The 20,345-nt window shown below is 33.4% G+C and overlaps 1 protein-coding gene across 8 annotated transcripts in view; it reads right to left on the bottom strand.

The window, feature by feature from the left end:
* TCF7L2 (transcription factor 7 like 2) overlaps positions 1 to 20,345 on the bottom strand; it is a 207,401-nt gene that overhangs the window by 38,469 nt on the left and 148,587 nt on the right. For all 8 annotated transcript variants that reach the window (XM_015814586.1, XM_015814590.1, XM_015814589.1 and 5 more), the window contains exon 5: positions 3,197 to 3,329. In XM_015814586.1, the coding sequence (XP_015670072.1) occupies positions 3,197 to 3,329 (133 nt within the window). The remainder of the gene's footprint in view (positions 1 to 3,196; positions 3,330 to 20,345) is intronic.

The following is a 20,345-nucleotide window of genomic DNA, read 5'->3' as shown; positions in this document are numbered from 1 at the left end:
CGTTGACAATTCCCTGGAACCAGGCTCGTGTCCCCTCCCGAGCTGCCAGTACCAGCCAGGAGGGACACGGATCTAATAAACATGTGGTTGCATTCAGCCTCCCCAGGACCCTGTCCACATCTTCAGGAGCAACAGAGTCAAACTCCTCCCATACAACCGTCTCAAGACCTGCTCCCGTCTCCTCCCCCTGGGCCAACCATGTAAAGAATACAATGCAATAATCATTCTTTAAAATGGTAAAAGGAATATACTGAACATAGTACCAAACTTTTTAAAAATGCTGTTTAATACCCAATAGTGTTTGAAATTTATTATTTTTAAATTAATTTTTAAATAAAAACAAAGTAAATGGTAATTTTGAAGACTGGTAAAGACTGGATGTTATTTATTTATTTGTCTGTTTGTTTGTTTATTAAACTTATATGCCCTCCAGTTAGCCCAGAGGTGATTCTAGGAGGCTTAGAATCAATAAAAGTATTGCCCCATTTCTTTATTAAATGTTGATTTAAAAAATTCAAAAATTATCATGGCATTTTTGTTCAGATAATACTAGGGCTTATCCTGTTCATGAATCAAAATAGTTTTGAACAATTCATAAAAACTTGATCTGACAATAGAAATGCCTTGATTTACTACAATGAAACTTTCTGAAAGAAGTTTAGGCCAAATCTGGGTTTTGTTCATTTTTAAATACTTTGATTAAAATGTGATTCTTTAACCCTTAGGCCAAGATTATTTAAAAGGGATTATTTATTCACCCACCTGCATGCCTTATGGAAATTATCAGATATATCTTTTATCTTCTCCAATATTTACAGGTAATTCTCATTTAACAACCACAATTGAAACCTGCAAGTTGGTTGTTAAGTGAAATGGCCACCAATGAAACTGTGACTTTGCTTATGATCTTATTTTATCTTTGCTTTGCTTTACAGGTCCTAAATTAAAGGATCAGTCATAAAGTTACTTTTTCATCACCCTCATAATTGGGAACAGTTGCTAAACAAGGGAGTCACTGAACAAGGGTTACCTGTACTTTAATTTAATAGTAGCGCAATTGGCCTGTTTTGTAAAGTTTAGAAATGTAGTCTAAATGAAGCTGAACACAAAACTATTATTATGTTTTGTGAAAATTATGACTATTATACAACACAATGTATAGAGATAGCACAACAATATCAGATGCATGTTACAACAATATCAGTATCAGATAATTAAATTTTACCTATTTTTATATGCTTCCTGTGGCTCCAAAGTAACTATTGGAAATTTGTATAGACTGGGGCTTTTACCTGGTGTTTGGATATATTTAAATATATGGGAATAATTACTTCAATAATATTTTCTTTCTGTAAACATAATATCAAATGTTCATATTGATATAAATATATGGTTAAAAATTCCAGTGGGAAAATAGAAACCTTGTAAAAGTGAATATTTTCTCAGGTTTTATACAAGTTACCATCACAACTAAGCCCAACATTTCTGCTGCTAAGCAAGACGGTTGTTAAATAAGGTTTGCCCCATTTAATGATCTTTTTTTTTGCTACAGTTGTTAAGTGAATTAATGCAGTTGTTAACTGAATCATGCAATCATAAAGCGAATCTGATTTCCTCTGTTGACTTTGCTTGTTGGAAGCTGGCTGGAAAGGTACAAATAGTGATCACATGATCACAACTTTCATAAATACATGCCAGTTGCCAAGCAACCAAATTTTGTTCACGTGACCCCTGGGGTGCTGCAATAGTGATAGGTGCTGTTGACTTAACTGATTTTCAACCTTATTACTTGAATTACATTTTAATTTTTCTTTTTTTCTGGAATTCAAATGATCCAATTCAAAAGCCATTATTGATTATGCCAGCTGGAAAATTTCAAGTAATATTGCCCTATTTAGGGCAGTTATAGTGGACTACCAGGGTTAATAATTTACATCAGCTTATTTCTAATTATGTTTTAGCCATTCCTGTTGATGTAAGAAATATTGAAATTGTATAAAATTATAGCACATAATCACGTTTTGAGTTTAATCCAGATGCAATATTCACATCTGAATTATTACCAAACTTGAAAAGTGCATTGGATGATTTTAAATCCACAACTGTTTAATAAGATAAGACATTAATTATTTGCAATAATTTTGAAGTAAAGGTCATTGTTGCATTGTTGTTTACTAGTTTTACTCATATAAAACAGGTAAGTTACTGGAATTGATTGACTAGGTGATATATAAATATATGATAAAAAAGGACAATGGGCTGCTGGAATATTAAATAGTGTCTTATATTCTTAAGAGGATATTGGTTCAATAACATGTTTTTCATATTAGGATGTTTAATAAAGATACGTTAGCTTTATTATGTAAAATCACAGAGGAAATATTTGACGTTTGGCTTGTTTTGATATACATAAATTTGCTCATATAGCTTTGGTAAGATTAAGATTGTTTAAATATAAGTATATTATTTTGAACAGCTTTAGGAACAGTTGACTATCATCTTGGTATTTTTCTTCAAACCATAAGTTTAATTTCTTGATGGCATCAATGTATCCTACCAAAAAGAAGACATTAGAAATGGACTGCATTACCATTAGAGTGCAATGAATGATAGGCATAAAGGAATGATGCATAAAGGAAACCGCAGAGTACCTCCCATCGACCGGTACGCTCCCATAGAGTGGGTCTCCTCAGGGTGCCGTCAGCCAGACAGTGCCGGCTGGCGACCCCAAGGGGGAGGGCCTTCTCTGTGGGAGCTCCCACCCTCTGGAATGAACTGCCCCCAGAGATCAGGGTTATCCCTGATCTCCCTTCCTTTCGCCGCGCCCTCAAGACTTGGTNTGCAGGACTGGCCTAGGGTAATTTTTAGGGGGGTTTTAATTATATTTTAAATTCGACAAATATTTAATATTCTTTTTAATTAATTTTAAATTTGTATTGTTTTGTATGTATTTTAAATAGATTGTCAGCCGCCCTGAGTCCTACGGGAGAAGGGCGGGATATAAATTCAAATATAAATAAATAAATAAATAAATAAACTTAACTTATGAATTTTCATCACAATTAGTTGGTTGTTTTCCATCATTTTGAAATCATTTTTGTTATACTTAATCGACCAGACACGATCTCATTTAAACAATTTCTTCAATGTCTAGCTCCTTCTCAAACATCCCTCTGCAGTAAGTCTTGCAACCTACCTGTTTTGGGATCTACATCGGCTGGTAAGTGGGGAGGAGGATTCCCTGGCGTGAAGTGCTCATTGCTGTATGTAATAAGCGGTGTAAGAGGATGTACATGGTGTGGATGTTGCACAACTGGGACTTTGTTAGACTGTAAGAATAGAAAATAAAAAGTATAGGAAGATGTTGCATTAATAATGTTCCACGTAGACACATTAAAGTAGCTGTTTATAAATATGCACATGTGCGCCGCACAAACCCATACACACACACAATCATACACTCAGATACACAGTCACAGGTGTTTTTAGCATTTATGATTCTTCATGTTCAGAATGAGAGAGTAGCTTCAGTAGTGTTCTTTATTCCTCCTTTCTCCGATGCTTTGGGATTCATAAGTTTCTTTATTAAGAAGTAAACTGAAATAAACTCAATGTTGGTACAAGGTCACTTTTTGGCATGAAATACCTGACCTGTAAAATGAAGGCTCTTTACTCTCTTTTAGGGACTTTTTCACTCACTCTAGAAAGCCACTCTTTAAATGGTCAGAAATGTTTTTTAACTGACCTATCATGTCCTTACCAGGGCTATCACAAGTCATGGACAGTTCAGGACAAGTCATGAATTGGCCAGTATTCCCTCCAGTATACCAATGAAAAAATTAGCTTCTGGTGCCCCCTGCCCCTAATCCCAATGTAACCCCATACACTTGTTTTTGCTGCAAAGTAAGAGTCATTTGTTCAATTTCAAAAGCACAGTGAAATGATGAGGTTCCATGATGACTTGTCTTTAAAGGGAATGTAAAGCCAAGAAGGTGGGGCATGCCAGGGGTTCCAGCCAATGGGAAACCACCACCCGTTCTGAAATTCCAGCATTCATACCGCAAACTGTGCTTGCAATCTTTCCTTTTCCATTGCCATTGAGCTGAAGAAATCAGATATGGTGAGGGAACCTAGCAAATGCCACACATGGGAGAGCCTAGACTTCATTCTACTTGAACTTTCTATAATATCTTTTAAAGATTTTATTGCTATATATTGCTTACCATTTGGAGCAAAACTGCTGTTGTAATACTGAGGTTTTTTTTCCTTTGTTTAAATTAAGACATGATATTTGCACTTTTGAACTTTGAGGTGTGATAAAAAGTCTTGAGAAGCAGTTGTTTACTGATCTCTACCAGGTATAAAAAATATTTTTCACCCTTTGCAAAATAACTCTAACATTGCTGACACACAGATCTTACTCACAATCAGATGTGTGTGCTGCAGAGTTCATTTCAGGGCACATAGCTCTGGTCACACATCAAATCCATGTGTCAGCAATTGTTCTGTGTGTGAACATGAACCAACCCGAGCCAATCATGCAGCTGATCCACCCAAATTAGCATTGGCCCTATAGTATTTAAAAGAAAAAGTAGATTTTGGCTTTTTCCAAAGCAGTTATCACGCTATGGCCCACTTTTCTCTGAATACATTTTAAACTTTATCCTCAAGATACATCCATGTTCAGCTCCATGTCTTTCTTAAATTAAAGTTTATTACTAACCCACCATCTATTTCTTTTAATTTTATAACTACGTCCTAAGAAAGAAATAATAATAATTTGGAGTGTTAGTTCCTTAAACAAAAAACACAGCAAGCAAGCAAAGACTATCGGATTGGCTCAAAGATGATAAAGCCTATACATGCTTATGTGCAGGACAACTGTCAGTGAACTGAATGGGACATTGAATTCCAGGAGAACTTCTTCTAAACAGACATATGGCCAGAGTCCCAATTTTCAAATAATAGAAGATATTAATATGTATTTTCTTATTGGCAGCGAATACAATTTAGAGGAGGGAGGTAGAAAGAAGGATATGCTTAAAACCATATCACCACTCTCAGAAATAAAATATCAAATACCAAATTTTGTATTATAGTTGAACTATTATTTCTCTACAGGAAACATAGAAAGAGAAGAAAGAAAATGGGGAGAGGAGAATCTGTTTTTGTTTTTAACACACAGTGAAATGCGCATGCACACACACACACACAAACACCATACAAATGAAACAAGCAGACTGCTGAGCCATTTTTTCCCCTGCAAATAATCCAATTGCAATTCACACAGATTCATACACACTCACAAGAGAGAAGGAGAAGGGGAAAAAACCACTATTCCCTATAGAGGATTTACACTAAAATCCTACAAGAGGGACATTTAACCAGATTAGGTAGCAGCAAAGATAAAGAGTCTAGTTATTAGATGAAGAATGGATTAGCGTCAACTTTCATTTTCAAATGTGTCTTCATTTCCTTTTATTACTTTCAGTAAGGAACAATTTGCATTAACATCAAGTAAAAGGAATTACATTAAAAGAATAGGGACAGTGAGCAGTGTCTACAAGCGCCACCTTAGTCCAGCAGCTGTCATAGTGTTTACCATTATCCTCAATCTAGATTAGCAATTGTCATTCCAAAAAGAGATGGATGGACACTTTCAAAAGATGCAAGAAAACTAGGAGATTTATTCTTTTTAAAATTACATGAATTTCCTTTGAAATACTTCAGTCTTTCAAAGCATGTTTCATTATGCTATATTAAAATTGCTTTGCAATTTTTCAGTTGGATTGGAAAAAAAAGAAGTAATGCATGCTTGATGAAAATTAAAATTGTACCAAAGCTATATAGCTACTTATATACTTCTTTTTTAAAAAGTAGTTTTTAAAACTGCTGTAAAATTTATTTTTGAGTACATTGCAGGACTCCATTATGCTACAATAATTAAAAACATAACCAGACAGCATCACTGAATGCTTAGGGACTTAGTAAACATGTTGAGGGTTACACACTGCATGTAATCATGGAATAATCATACTCTATGATAAGGAAGATAAATGGAAATAGAGATAATTGTAATAAAGATAAATTAATTTAATTTGCTAGTTTGAAAAATAGTGAAAACATTAACAGTTGTTGTTGTTGTTGTTGTTTTCATAATCTGAGCTGTGTGGTGGCTCAGTGGTGAAGACACTTACTTTCCATTCAGAAGGTTATCTGTTCACAACAATGTGAAGTCACAGCTGCCAGTTCTTTAGCTGGTGCGGCTTTCATACGCATTGAGAAACTAGGATGTCGTAATGTATTGGTATATGTGTGGATTCAAGCAGTGTGGTCTTTTGCAATTGACAGATGGAAATTCTGTCAATGCACAGATTTTATACATCTGTTCAAGATTTTTTGGAATGCTACCCAGTGTGCAGATAACCACCGAGACCACCATGACTGGTTTATGCCATAATCTTTCAATTTTGATTTTCAGATCTTCATACTTTGTGATGTTCTCCAATTCTTTATCTTCTTTTCTACTATCCCCTGGAATTGCCACATCAATTATTCCTACTTGCTTCTTTTCAATTACAGTTATCTCTGTTATGTGATGAGCCAAGACTGATCAGTCTATATTCAGACTGTTTTAACCTGTTCATTTCAATTATTTTTTCAACTATATTATCGTTATAGAATTTGTTTGCTATTCTCCTCGGCAAGGTGAACTAACATACTTATTCATTCTTAGGAAATCAAACACATTTGGATATTCTCGAATAGTATTCCAGCGATAGGGGCAATATATATTGATGGCTTATATGGATAATCATTGAGGATGATATAAACAGCCAAATAATTTGACAGTTTAAACCTATTAGTTTATTCATAATTCTGTGTCAGATAGATCTCTTAAATTCAGTTTATTTGTTGACATGGTTTGTTCATCTTTTGTACACTCATTCAGTATCCAAGCATAGCATTCCAAAACTGAAATGTAGAGGGCATGAGTTTCTGAATTATCCTCAGATTTGCAATGGATGCTATGAAGGAGATCCCCTACGTTCCTTTGACATTTTGCTATTTTGATTCAATGCTTAATAGAAAATATGACACAGATTTAATGTGAAGGGTTCTCTAGTAGGCCATTCTCATTCCAAACTCTTAAGATATCAATAAGATATCTTTTATATAAAATGTTAAAGATGATATGATGATAGCCATTACAATTTAGAGATTGTCAAACTCCACATAAGTCTGTGTGGCTTATAATTACAAATACTAAAAGGCCTAAAACCCTGGAAAAAAGAACCGCATGCTTCCAGAAGACATATGATATCACAAAATACAACTCTCCCCGCAAATGGGAGTCAAACACCATCATGGTGGGAGTAATATGGATGTCTTTTGTGCAACTTCAATTTTGGACAGATATGCTAAATATATATTTTATGTTGTGGAAAAATGATGGTAGATACTTTTATACTACATCCAGACAGATATAAAACTGAACAGTGATTGTCCACTACAATTTAGTTTTATTAAAAGTTTAATGGCACCAATATGTTAGGCACATTTACTGAAAAAGGTTAGGACAAAGATGACCAGCAATTTAATTAGGAAGGCAGAGGTAATTTTGGATATACTTCTGGTTTGTAATAAAGGAATCTGGTTTTACAAGTAGGATTACAGAACTGCATTAAATACACTTTTTGGGTGGGAAATCTCAAGGAGAGACTATAAACAATGTGGATATTGAGAATTAATATTCAATTTCTTTCGGTCTTTGAAATCAACAGGGCAATTGGCTTATTTCCCCCCCCCTCCCCCTGCCATCCCAAAAGCAATTATGGTACAATCAAATGAGTATAAAAGGTAGCACACAGAAATTAGATAAAAAGTACTAGTATATCATCTTAGCTCATTCCCTTGTCCACACAGATGATTGCTTTCTAGAGTATATTTCTCTATTACTTTGGTTTTGCTTACATTATAATAAAACTAAATAATTATTCTTACAACACTGAAATTTTCTGAAAGTACATCTTTTTAAACGCCATTAATGAATAATAGAACAGGATTTTTCTTACTATAGTTAATAGAACACCAATAAATACCAATAGAGGATGGGTGAAAATGTAAGGAGGATCCTACTTTTGGTAAACTAGGTATTTAACTTCTGGCTTTATGAAGAAGCAAATTTAAATAAAAATAATTTGGAAAAGTTAGGCTTTTTCCCCATTTTTTCTTATTGTCTGTCAATCATTGCCTAAAGTAAATCAGATTGCATTACAGACATGAAAACAATACTGTAAAATTACTGGACAAAAATTAAGAATGGTTTAGCACATGTATAAATGAAGATAACATATACTAGATCTTTATATTAGATATTTCAGCCATAGTGTATTAAAAATGTAGCGGTGCCTTAAGTAAATTCCTATAAATTACTCCAAGAGAAACGTGAAAAATTCCTATAAATTTCTCCAAGAGAAAGGTGAAAGAAATCTTAGGGGTGTATACAATTAACTCCCTCTGCTGATGGAACAGCTTCTGTCCAGCAACAAGGGAATAGGAGAAATAACGTCCTCTTTCTCTAGTTCACCAGCAAAATGTCCTCATTCTCAAAATCTACTCTGGAAGGTTGTGACTAAAGGGAATAAAAGAGGACAACATCTATTTGTTCAAGTTTGTTTGCACAATGTTGGGATTTGATCTCAATTATTATGTATGTGGGGAGTAATATCAAAGATATGTAAATGGAACAGCAATAAATGTACTTAGTACAAGAAGGTTACATGACAGAAAGGAATAAGGACAAATAGGAATAAGTTGGGCCCATGATATATATTCCATTAGGCTACACCCAGGAATGAAACTCTCGTATTGTGTATCTACCTGAATCATAAATTTGTGCTACCACAATTAGCAGCCAGGGATTCTAACCCACACTGATCACTTTTATTATCTTTAGACCATGTTACAAGGCACTGTGTCTTAGAGCTATATATTTTAATTCTTACTCTAAGATGTTGACCAAAATTGTAAGAGAAACAAAAGTTACAATTCAACTGTAAAACTGAAACACAAATTAAACTACATCTCTGCTCTCCATTCTGATTTTTCTGCCATGCTCTCCTCTTTTACACTACTCTTTGAATGTAAAATATGCAGAATAAAAATTGGACTATAAACTTTAAACTGACTTTATAAATCTGAACAGAACTCTGCATTATACCATCTGCATCAGTAATTTTTAATAACTAAGCCTTCCAAGGAATAATATGTTTTTCTTTTAAACGTGATATCAATTCTTTACTCTCATAAATATTATATTCAATCTTATTTAACTCTAACATAGTTAAATAAGTTAGGAAGACCTAGGTCAACAAAAGCATTTTGGAGTTATTAACAATATCTAACTATTTTCTAATATTTTATGCAAATACATGAACAGGTATTTTAATGCCATAGTTATATTTAATCGTTTTTTTTTCAAATGTCATTTTAAAAACTTTTTTGCACACAACAAATGCAAACTGCTCAATTTCTTCTCAGTGTTATTCTTGAGGGAATTAAGAACCATTATATTTACTGACTCAACATACATTTTATTGACATAAAGAATACTTTCACACCTGACTAAGCATTTTCTCCAGGAATCTACTTCTCCTTAGTCTATTGTCACTGATACAGTGCTCTGAACCCTTTCAAACTTTAACATAGCTCATTTCTGCCTAAGGTCTTGCCCTAAGCTCATTCCCTATTGTAGCTGAGGACAAGGCTTCCATTGATAAACATAGCTCCTAATGTTAAAAGGACTCATTTTCTTCCCTCACGTAAATGATGGCAGGAGCACTGACAGCCATGTGTACGGACAATACTTTCCTTGCCAGACTTTTACACAAAAAAACAACAACCCTAACCCCTATGCCCACAAACCCCTTAAAAGAGGGGGTGACCTGAATACTACCACTTCTCTTCTATTTTTCTCTCACTTTTTTTTTCTGATTGAGAATTGTTCTCATTAAATAAGGGTTACCAACTTCCTCAAAAGCTAATCAAGCTCCAAATTATTATCTGCAGGGTTAATAAGATAAAACAGGGGCCAACCTCTTGCTTCAGAACTTTGAAATATGATATTCAAATAAATAAAAATTGGGAAATATTCACTTAGATCCCATAGATTTTTATCCAGGTTCTTTAAATGTCTGATAAATTGTCATATTAGAGAAAACTATTTTTGGTGACTCAAACATATTTTACTTAATTGATTTGCAAGAACAAAAAACAAACTATTAACTTGTAAGGTTTTTTTTCTAATCATAACTAGCAACAAAGAAGTTTGAATAAACTCAGGGAAACTTACTAGAAATGGTAAAGATGAAATCATGAGCATTAATTACTCTGAGAGGAAAAGGAGGAGGAAGCCCAGCAAATTGAACAATTCCAAAGGGAAAAAATTTAAGCATATACTTTAAATGGATTACATATTTATTAAGCAAATTTATATACCCGACCTATCTCACAAAAAGTGACTCCATGGCTTACAAGCAAAATTTCAAATCCTAATACAACGTGAAAGATTTATGAAGAGAGAGAGAGAGATTGATTACTAAAAATGTAATTTCTAAATAATATTCAAATTGTTAGGTAAAAGATTTGTAGAAATTGATATCTTGCTTGAAAAGTTAAATTTTCATTATTAATAAGGAAATACTATTATTTAACGTAATATTAGTTACCAGCCACATTTTGTTTTGCTACCATTATAAAAGATTAACTATTTATGTTTAAAAAAAGATGTCTGTCTTAGAAGATTTTGATGGCAAAATCAATATTTTGGAAATTCAAACAGTCTTTGTAATATTTATATTTTCCCTAAACCATATTGTTTATACATTGCAATTTGAATTTAATACAAATAAAGAATATAATGCCTAAAAGTGAAGAAGGGTCCTAAAAATATCACAACATGTTTCCAGAAGTCAAGGATACAAACAGCTATACTTTGCAAAGTCAGAAAACAGTCACACATTGCTTTATTCCAAAAATATTGTTCTTGATTTTTCAAAGTCACCGCAGTAACGCAATCTATGTATTTATACATGTATTATGTACCGGACTGATTAATACTCCAAAACACAGTATTTATAGTAGTGAAAAATCAGCACGGTTTCCAGTAAAAGAAGTATTTGGAAGCAAAATCTTTTAAATTGCTAATATCTAAAGTTTTGATAGAGTGAAAAGAAAGGATTAGATTTATCAGTTTATAAAGTTTTACTTTCTGTAAGATAGTATCAAGAATTACAAATTAAAAATACTGCTACAAATTTTCTAATATCTTGGGAAATATATATAATGAATCTGCAATAGAATTTATCCTATTTTGCTTAAAAAGTATATCACATAATGGTATAAAAGTAATAGTTTTAGATATACCCAAAACCATCAAAAATGACATTTGTTTTGCTTATCAATTTTTTGGGGGAAATATATAACAGAATAATTGACTCCCCACTATTTCATAATAACTTCCACTGAGTTCAATTACTTTATTTTCTAAGTACTGTAGAATCCTTCTGAGGGTAAAATCTTGTGTTAGCAGCTATAGAACTAAGCATATGTATTTCAGAGTAAACCACATATAGTTCCATGGAGTTTATTTCTGAATAAATATGCTTAGGATTGCAGTCTTAGCAAACTATTTTTTAAAAAAAAATACCTTTAAATAAAAAAAATACTATTTTTTCAACAAAATTTTTAAAAAAACAGAATGAAAGAAGGTAATCCATAAGCAGGCCTTAATTTCAGCAAGATGTATCTTGTAAATTACATACAAAGAAGTATATTTTGCAGTCCTCTAGATGCGGTTTGAAGAATTTTAAATACATATTTTTTCTTTTCTTTTAAAATAATGTATTTTAAAGATATTATTAATAAAATAATTTGAAGAATTTCTTTAAAAATTGTATCATCATTTTTATGCAACAAAATAAACAGACTTAATATTACTTACAGATGAAACCTTTAACCAAGGCAGTAGACAAATAATGTGATGTAAAGAATCTGAAACTTACTTATGATATATAAATTAAAATAACATTTCTGAAATCCATATGGCTTACTACTATAAGTATGCAAAAGGCTGAAATCTTAGATGAACAATTAGTTTTAAAAAATATTAAAACCAAATAAGCATGCCTGAAATCAATGGAATTTACTTCTGAAAAGTCACAGATACCGTTTATTTCAGTAATCTCAATAATTAAGTTCTAAATAATTTATTCTAAAATAGGGAAAGGTGAAACATGCACAACAAAATATGTTGCACTATAAAATAAATGAAAAGTTTATATTTTAGTATGCTTTATGCCTTTTTGTAAATATTTTACATAAGTAATATATCCTCCCATCTACAAACATTTGTTTTCATTGGCAAGCTTTACCCAGCAGCTTATTTCAATAAATGTAACCAGCTGCAAATTTTGAAATCCCCTTTTCTATGACAACACTACAAAAAGAAAAGGACTTCCTTTCCAAAACAAGAAAACTCAATTTTAATAGTCCCACATCTTTGCATGTGGCAAAATATGTTTTGGGTTGTTATGCAATCTTAAACATATTAAGAGCTGTCACTGGCAAATTATTCTCTCTATTCTCTTCTCCAAAAATGATTCTCACTTTGTCTTAAAAAAAAAAAATCTTCTGTTTTTAATGTTATCTCTGGCACTAATGAAAACAAGTTACACAACTAGTTCAGTGGTCATTACTAGAAAGTTGCATATGCACACTACATGCACCAAAATTCATAATCACAAACACGCAAATGTTACTCACCCAACAATTCAAATTGAGATGCCAACAGCCAAAATGCTGGAACAGAGAGAAGCCAGAGGCGAGTGTTCCTTCTTTACTACTCAAATCTTCCATTCCCATTAAAAGTGCATCTCTTGGGTACATTACAGCTTTGTTTGCCCCACTCTTAATCCTAAAAGTTTTTGTTTCTTCACAACCAAATGCCAATTGTTCTATAATTTTCCCTGTCTGCTTTTCCCTTTCTGTTTCCTTCCCTTTCCTTTACCCATGTTTTTACTTAAAGTATGGTCCTAAAAGATCAAGATGTTTCCGGTTTTGAGGCCTGGAGTTCTCTGAACGTTCAGCATCCATTATGACATCGAATATTGGCTGAGAGAAGTGTCTCGTTTTCTAAGACATTGACTGTGGATAGCAAAACTCAGAGTAATCATTTCTAGGTTACAATATTCAAATTCTCACCCCCCCCCCACTTCTTTGTCTGTTAAGGATAATTTAAAAAACAACAACAGTTACCTTGGAAATCAATGACAACAATACAACAATTCAGATAGCATAGGTAACATTTAGCTCTGAAGCAAGGCAGCAAGAGAAAATCATAAGAAAACATGAGCGCAGAAGTGAAGCAAGCAATCACTTTATATGAACAACTGTCAGATAGCACCAAACCATTTTTTACTGATAGACCTGCAGGAGGAATAAGTTGATTTCCTTGTCACTCTGACGCAAATAAAGTCTTTAGCAGATCTTCTGCTTTTAGATCAGTGTTCCATGTCTTAACTTTTGCTAGCATAAAAAAAACGCCCCTTTGGGTAAAATCTAAATCATTTTGTACAAAACCAAGACAAGATCACCTTAGTCTGTTTTCAGGATTTTTTGTGTATGGAAAGGGTATGTTCTGTTGTAGCAACTTTTATTAAAAGTTTCCATAGATGAATAGTAAAGAGAAAATATTGCTTCAGTTTGTTCAGTGATTTGAACAATGCTAACTTATTTTTTACGTGTCTTACAAGTTATTCATGTCAGTTACTTTTTTTTAATCGTTATTGATTTAAAAGAGAAAAGTTGCCAAGACAGCGTTCTAATTTCTACTGTCGAATTTACTACAAATCTAAAAATAACTAGTGCAGAAGCAAAGACCAATGTGATGGTTAAGCAATTTCTCGCACAAAAGAGCATTATCAGTTATTAATACAAAAGCAGCGCAAGTAAAGTTCATACACAAAAGCATAATATATTTTACCAAGAAAGAAAGTTCCTGAATGTTCCCAGTAAATAAATCTTGTTAAATCTTCTGAAATCTTGTTAAATTCATAAAGACCTGTCACCCATGTTTTTTGACATGTGTGTAATAAATTAAGCCCCAGAATACATTTTTGCTAAAAAAAGGGAAAACTTTTTAGGCAAAACGTAGAGCAAAAATCTCTGCAACTATTATGCACTGACTACCCTTATTTTACAGGTGCATTGGCTGCATTATATTCAGAAGTGGATATAAAATCCTAGAGGTCTGGAAGAACTTCTCCCAAAAAGAGAAAGAGTTCTTCTGTTTGATTTTCTCACCACTATCCTTTTCCCGCACTTATCCAGCCTTTGCAAATAAAGTGTCAGCCAGCAACCGTTAAGGCCCTTAATACCAAAACAAAACCCTGCAATTTCCCTTTACATGGTAATAACAAAAGCAATGAGGCTCCAGTTTGACAAGTAAAAAGCTCCAACAGCACGGCAACTAATTGCATTCCCTCCCTCTATTCACAGCGGCCACCACACTCCATCAGTTGCTTTTGTCCCACGTGCAATTTCTTAAATAAACTGCAAGTTCTCTGGCTGGTGATGGACAGTTCCCAATCATTTAGCAACAATAACTTATAAAGTACAGCAAACAGGATGGACTGCCTTTAACAGAAGGTTTCCTTCTTGGTTGTCCCAAAAATAGGAGGTGAGAAAGAAAGAGAACAGATTTTGTCCTGTGTTTTTTTTTAAAAGAGAATCATGTGAACCTACCAACATTCTTCCAATCTTTTTCCCTCTCCCTGGAACTGTTCTGAACTCATTGCAGGAACATCATTTATATTTAATGCAATGTAAGAACTGAATCTATCTATCTATCTATCTATCTATCTATCTATCTATCTATCTATCTATCTATCTATCTATCTATCTATCTATCTATCTATCATCTATCTAATTCAGTATCTCCGTGAAGTTTTTGACCCACCTCTCACACTGCAGTGAAGTTACACTTATGCATGGGATAGGATAAATTGAACTTCTGTTCAATCACAGATTCCTCTTCGATCCAGCATAAAGGTGCTGAAACATTTTTTTTATTATTTATAGAACTTGGAGAAAAAAGGGGCTTTTTTCTTTCCTAGGTAGAAAAACTCCCAAACATTCTCCTTCCCTAATTCAACTTTATGCTGACGAAAGGAAGGCAATGGCCTTACTTAACCCAACCCCCAAGAGCTGAATAAGCCATAAGGAATAATGTACACCTTCACTGAAAACAAAACAAAACGTTAAAAAAAGGATTATTCAGTAATAATGGCAGAAGCCAAGCTAATAAAAAGTTCCCAAACTCCAAAGCATTTTTCTCATGGCAAAAGTCTCCTATAATTTTAAATTAACATGCAACAAAAACATGCAACAAAATGCAACTACCCGTGCTGATACATGAAATGCAAAGTCTCAATCTGCTAGCCCCTGTGTGAAAGGAGGAAAAGGTATAGCTTACCATTTACAACAGTTTTAATCAGGATGCTTCACGCTGCCTGGTTTCAAGCATGCTGCTGCTTGTTATATTAACATACCTACATGATGTGTATTAAGACTGCAGTAGGTTGATCCACTGGAGGGCAGCACCCTACCTAAGCCATTCACCACGGAGCTGCACTGAACAGATAAACACACGGGAAGAGCACTGCAAACGCCAGCTCTTCAGAAAAGATGCTCAAGTCCAGTTCCATTCATAGAATTATTTCGCTTGGTAGGAAAACGAACAATGCCTGCTTCTCCCTCTGATTCAATACCAAACCACACAAAAAGTGGGGGGGGAGACTTTCTCTCTTTCTCCTCCTCCCCTCAAACCCCCAGTCAAAAGAACAAAAGCTGATATTTTGTTTGCCGACTTGGCAAATATAATGGAAATCTCAGTTTTCCAAAGTTCACCTAACTTGGTGAAAACACTGCTTCACTGCTCATCAGGGAAATGAAGCTTTAATGGCTATTTGATGCCAGTCAATTGGGGAAGGGGGAAGAGGAGGTTCGATTTCAGTAAAAGATGGAAGATCGTTTTGCTCTTTTTCTTCTCCTTTGAAAAAAAATTCCATCCCCAAATCCTTATCGACAGGAAAAAGTGAATTATATATTACTTTATAAAGACCTTTAAAAATTAACATATATGTCTAAAAATGGGACAAGCAAAAAAAAAATCAGAAGTATTCCATATATAGATTTTCTCAAAGCTTAAATAGAAAAAAAAATCACACGAAGTTGCAGATGCCTGCCTAGAAAGAGAATGGTCCTAACATATATTAAACCACCGCTGCGTGTCTCCTAAGCAGAATAGGAAAAATGACTATTGATCTTCAAATAGTGATAATTGAAAAGATCAAAAAGATTAAACAAAATCACAAATGTGCTGACTTACCATGCTATGCTTTTTTTTTTGTAGCAACTTTGTAGAAATTTCACTCAAAGAAACTGCATCAGAGGTGTCAAATTTTTGAGCGGAGTGTGATCGTATTACTTCCGCCGCCCTGCTTTCCAATGCTTCAGAACTTTTTCCCTTTCTCTTTTTTGTTTGTGGTACCTAGCTTTTTGCCATAGACTTTAAAAGGCTTCAGCTCAGCAAACCAGCACAAATTATCTTGCCACCTTGCGTAGCTCTGATGCTTTGGCCGCTAACTTTGGAAGGCCCTTTACTACTGCATCAAAATTAGCATTGTCAAAGCAGTTAATGAATATTAATATTGTATTTGTCATTGGAGCTGGCCCGTTGCTGAACTCCGAGTCATCCATCAGGGACAAGATTAAGAACACAATTATTTCTGACTGACAGGGACCAAATCTGCTAGAATTTTTTTAAAAAAACAATTCGGGGGGAACCCCCACCCACCCAAACATCATCTTAAGGTGCTTCCCAAGAGATCAGGAGCCAAATTAATACTCTTTTAATAAAGTGCAGATCATTATTGGGTGGGGATACACTATCCATGATACTTATATTTATTGTAAGATTTTTTTTGAAAAAATTAAAAATACCAACCACACTGACAGTTTTTAAATCATAGTATTTTAAGAAAAATGTGGGTTTTTTCCTTAAATCTTTGTTATTTAAAGAAAAGAACAAAGAAGCAATTCATACCATCTTGAGTAATTTTCCATGTCTTCACTTTTACTTCAGAAGCTCAAAAAAGCCAGCACAGTAAATAATTCCTACCCAAATTTGAAGGCACCTTCATCTCCTACAAATTCTTTCTGCACCAATTCCCCAATTCCCAAGAACTGTCTCACTCACTTTATCAACAATTCCATTTATAGAAACTCTTAAATTCCCTTTTAACACTGACATCTTTCTGTAATAAAGATTGGAAACTGCACTTGTGGAACTCAACAATAATTATTAAGCAATCAGCAACCAGACAGTAGTCTCCCCTTGGGCTTGGAAAAGATCAAACATTAATTTTCATTCAATCAGGTCCAAATTTTTGAACATGAAATCAACCTTTATGATAAATTCTAATTAATCGAATCATGAAATCAAAAGAAACAAATTGCGAAGGAAACAAATAATGGAGAAAATATGAGAATTCTTCATACAAGCTCAGTTCCGAACCACTTGAACAATCATTGCTGTTAAAGAAATTGTATGCTTTAAAACATGCTTTTTCTAATCAATTTATCAAGATCTATACTCTGTATACATATGTATACAAACATCTCCCCTTGCAGAAATATCAAGAAATCAGTTGCTTAATAATATAATTTTTACAGAGGCATTTTGGAACATACCTTTGGTGGCTTCTTTCATAGAACTTGCTTTTTTGGCAATTTTTATTAATCCTGCCCTTCTGCCTTTTTTCAAGGGAAAATTGTTTATTATTTTAAATATGGCAAAAGGGGAAGAATTAAAAGGGATAAAAATGACAGATGTGATAGTTAATCTGTCCAATGAATCATGGGGGTCTAAGTAAAGCTGCTGTGGCTACTGCGCTAATCTACGGCTCCCACTGACCAGCCTCCTGGCCCCCTAATGCCATTATCAACCCTTAGATGAACAATCTAAATTAGAGTTTTGTTCCAAGAGGGTGTGAAGTTGACCTCTAGTGCAAGGAAACCTCTACCATACATATAGATGGAAAAGTTCTTATGGTTTCTAAAAAAGAAATTTCTTTTTAAGAGGGATTATGCATTTATGTATGTCTGTGTGTCTCAGTTTGTGAAAACTATTCGGGTTGCCATCAACTATGCCTGGATGAATGTCGCACTGATACAAAAATAAATAACATTTATTAAGATTTTATATTAGTATAATTTTTATTTTTCTATAAATGATGTTGCCAAATAATTGAAACTATCTTGTTTATTTTGCAGTCTAAAAAGAAAATAATGCAGACTAAACAATATTTACGTGGGTTCTGCCCTTATTATAGTTTTATAATGTACAAAAAAAGATGGATATGAGGGTGAAATATTAATTGTACATACAACCATATGCATACATCCATGGCAAGGTAGAATTAAAAGCACAGTACATTTTCTCTGGCTATCATTTGTACTGATAACTTCACTTTGCCTTAAAGCATTTTTTAAGGTATAAACGGTAAAATAGGGAGGAAAAAATCCATGAAAAAATACACAACAAAGCATTTCATATGCCCTGCTTCTTTTGGGAGGAATATCATCTTGGAGAGATATAAAATTATGTGCTTTTGTTCAGGCCTTTTATTTTACATTAATCACATTAAAATGTCTGTATTTCTGAATCAAACCTTGGTCATAACAGAAAACCACTAATTTATCATCTCCTTCAACAAAGAAGACATCTAGTTTTCCTCTTAATAATATATTAGAGCTCGGAAATTTTGAACTGTAACATTTACAGTTTGGAATTTTGTGGATAGAATCAGCATCATCAAGCACTTCTCCGCATCCCAGATCTTAATAGGTTGCTTTCTCCTGCCTCTCTCTGCGTCCCCAGCACGACTGCATCAGCACTAGTATCAAATTAACTCTCCGACTTTGAAACTTATTGATCTGCTATTAAGACACCAGTGAACCTGATGAAATGAGTGCTGTAGGTGCAGTCAAGACTTCAAAGTCTCACACAGCCACATAAAACAAGCGCCTTTGATCCTAACTCCGATCTGCTGAGGGTTTAAAGCGCAATTCTCCCTAAGCTGCCCTTCTTGCTCGTCATGTCTGATGTCTTACCAACTAGTGACTTGATAATGTTAATAATGCAAATTTTAGCTATTTCTTTTTCTGGGCAAAATTACGATATGAATTTATGCTCCTTTCAATTTGGTTGTATAAAAGAGGACAACAAAAAGAAATACGGCAGCATTTACAGGAGGGAAAATGATGCCATAAATCCTGGTAATGCTCTACTTTTTAAAAAAAAATTGTAACTGTTTTTGTATTTGCATTGGTTATGCCAGATTGAAATATCTATTATTTCCGGCGTTTTTAGCCATGTTCAGAAGTGAAAATTATGCAATAATTTCAGCTTTCTATAGCTGAATATGCATTGAAAACTATTTATGATCTCTGCATTTTCTTTTTTCCCCTTTATGCTTGCTATTTGCTTCAATGGTCAGCCCTTATAATAAAAATATGTGTATACATGCTATATAATTACATTAAATGATATTAGCTTTATAGAATATATACAGTCCTTAGGATATATATGTATTATGCACAACAAAAGGACTTGTAGTAGTTATGAGATGAAAGACAATATTGCATGAAAAATAGATAGAAACATGGTGGTTGAATCCTATACAGCATAAATATCTAGGTACTACATGGACACAATAATTTTTCTTACACAGTTTCCCTCTTTATATAAAAATTTTCAATTCAGACACACACACACACATATATGCATTTTTATACATGCAGCATATATTTGTATCAAGAATATTACCTTTCTCACAAAGACATATAGGATTCAACAATTACTTTTCTGTATTGTAAAGATAAGCATTCCTTAATACAAATATTAGGTCAGGTGTTTGGAGAAAACTTGAGAAAAGTTATTTGAATATAATGAATGACACAAATAACTTTATAATAACTATTTTTAAAAAAATCCTTTTGTGATTATTATTTTGACATTTCTCAAAAATATATTTGTTAAGAAAAAATAAAAAATATATGCATAAATGTACCATAAGGATATTTAATATCATTACCAAAATACTATTGCTAAACGTTCAAACTATTTTTTTTTTGAACAAAAATTTTTTGATTAAAGATTTTTTTGGGGGGGGGGGAGAGAAAGAACTCTTAAAAGATATTGCTATGTTGATACTCACTTA

This window comes from Protobothrops mucrosquamatus, unplaced genomic scaffold (assembly GCF_001527695.2).
Source record: "Protobothrops mucrosquamatus isolate PMUCROS unplaced genomic scaffold, P.Mucros_1.0 scaffold266, whole genome shotgun sequence".
In the NCBI taxonomy this organism is placed as follows: Eukaryota; Metazoa; Chordata; class Lepidosauria; order Squamata; family Viperidae; genus Protobothrops; species Protobothrops mucrosquamatus.
This window is presented reverse-complemented; position numbering and strand designations above follow the sequence as displayed.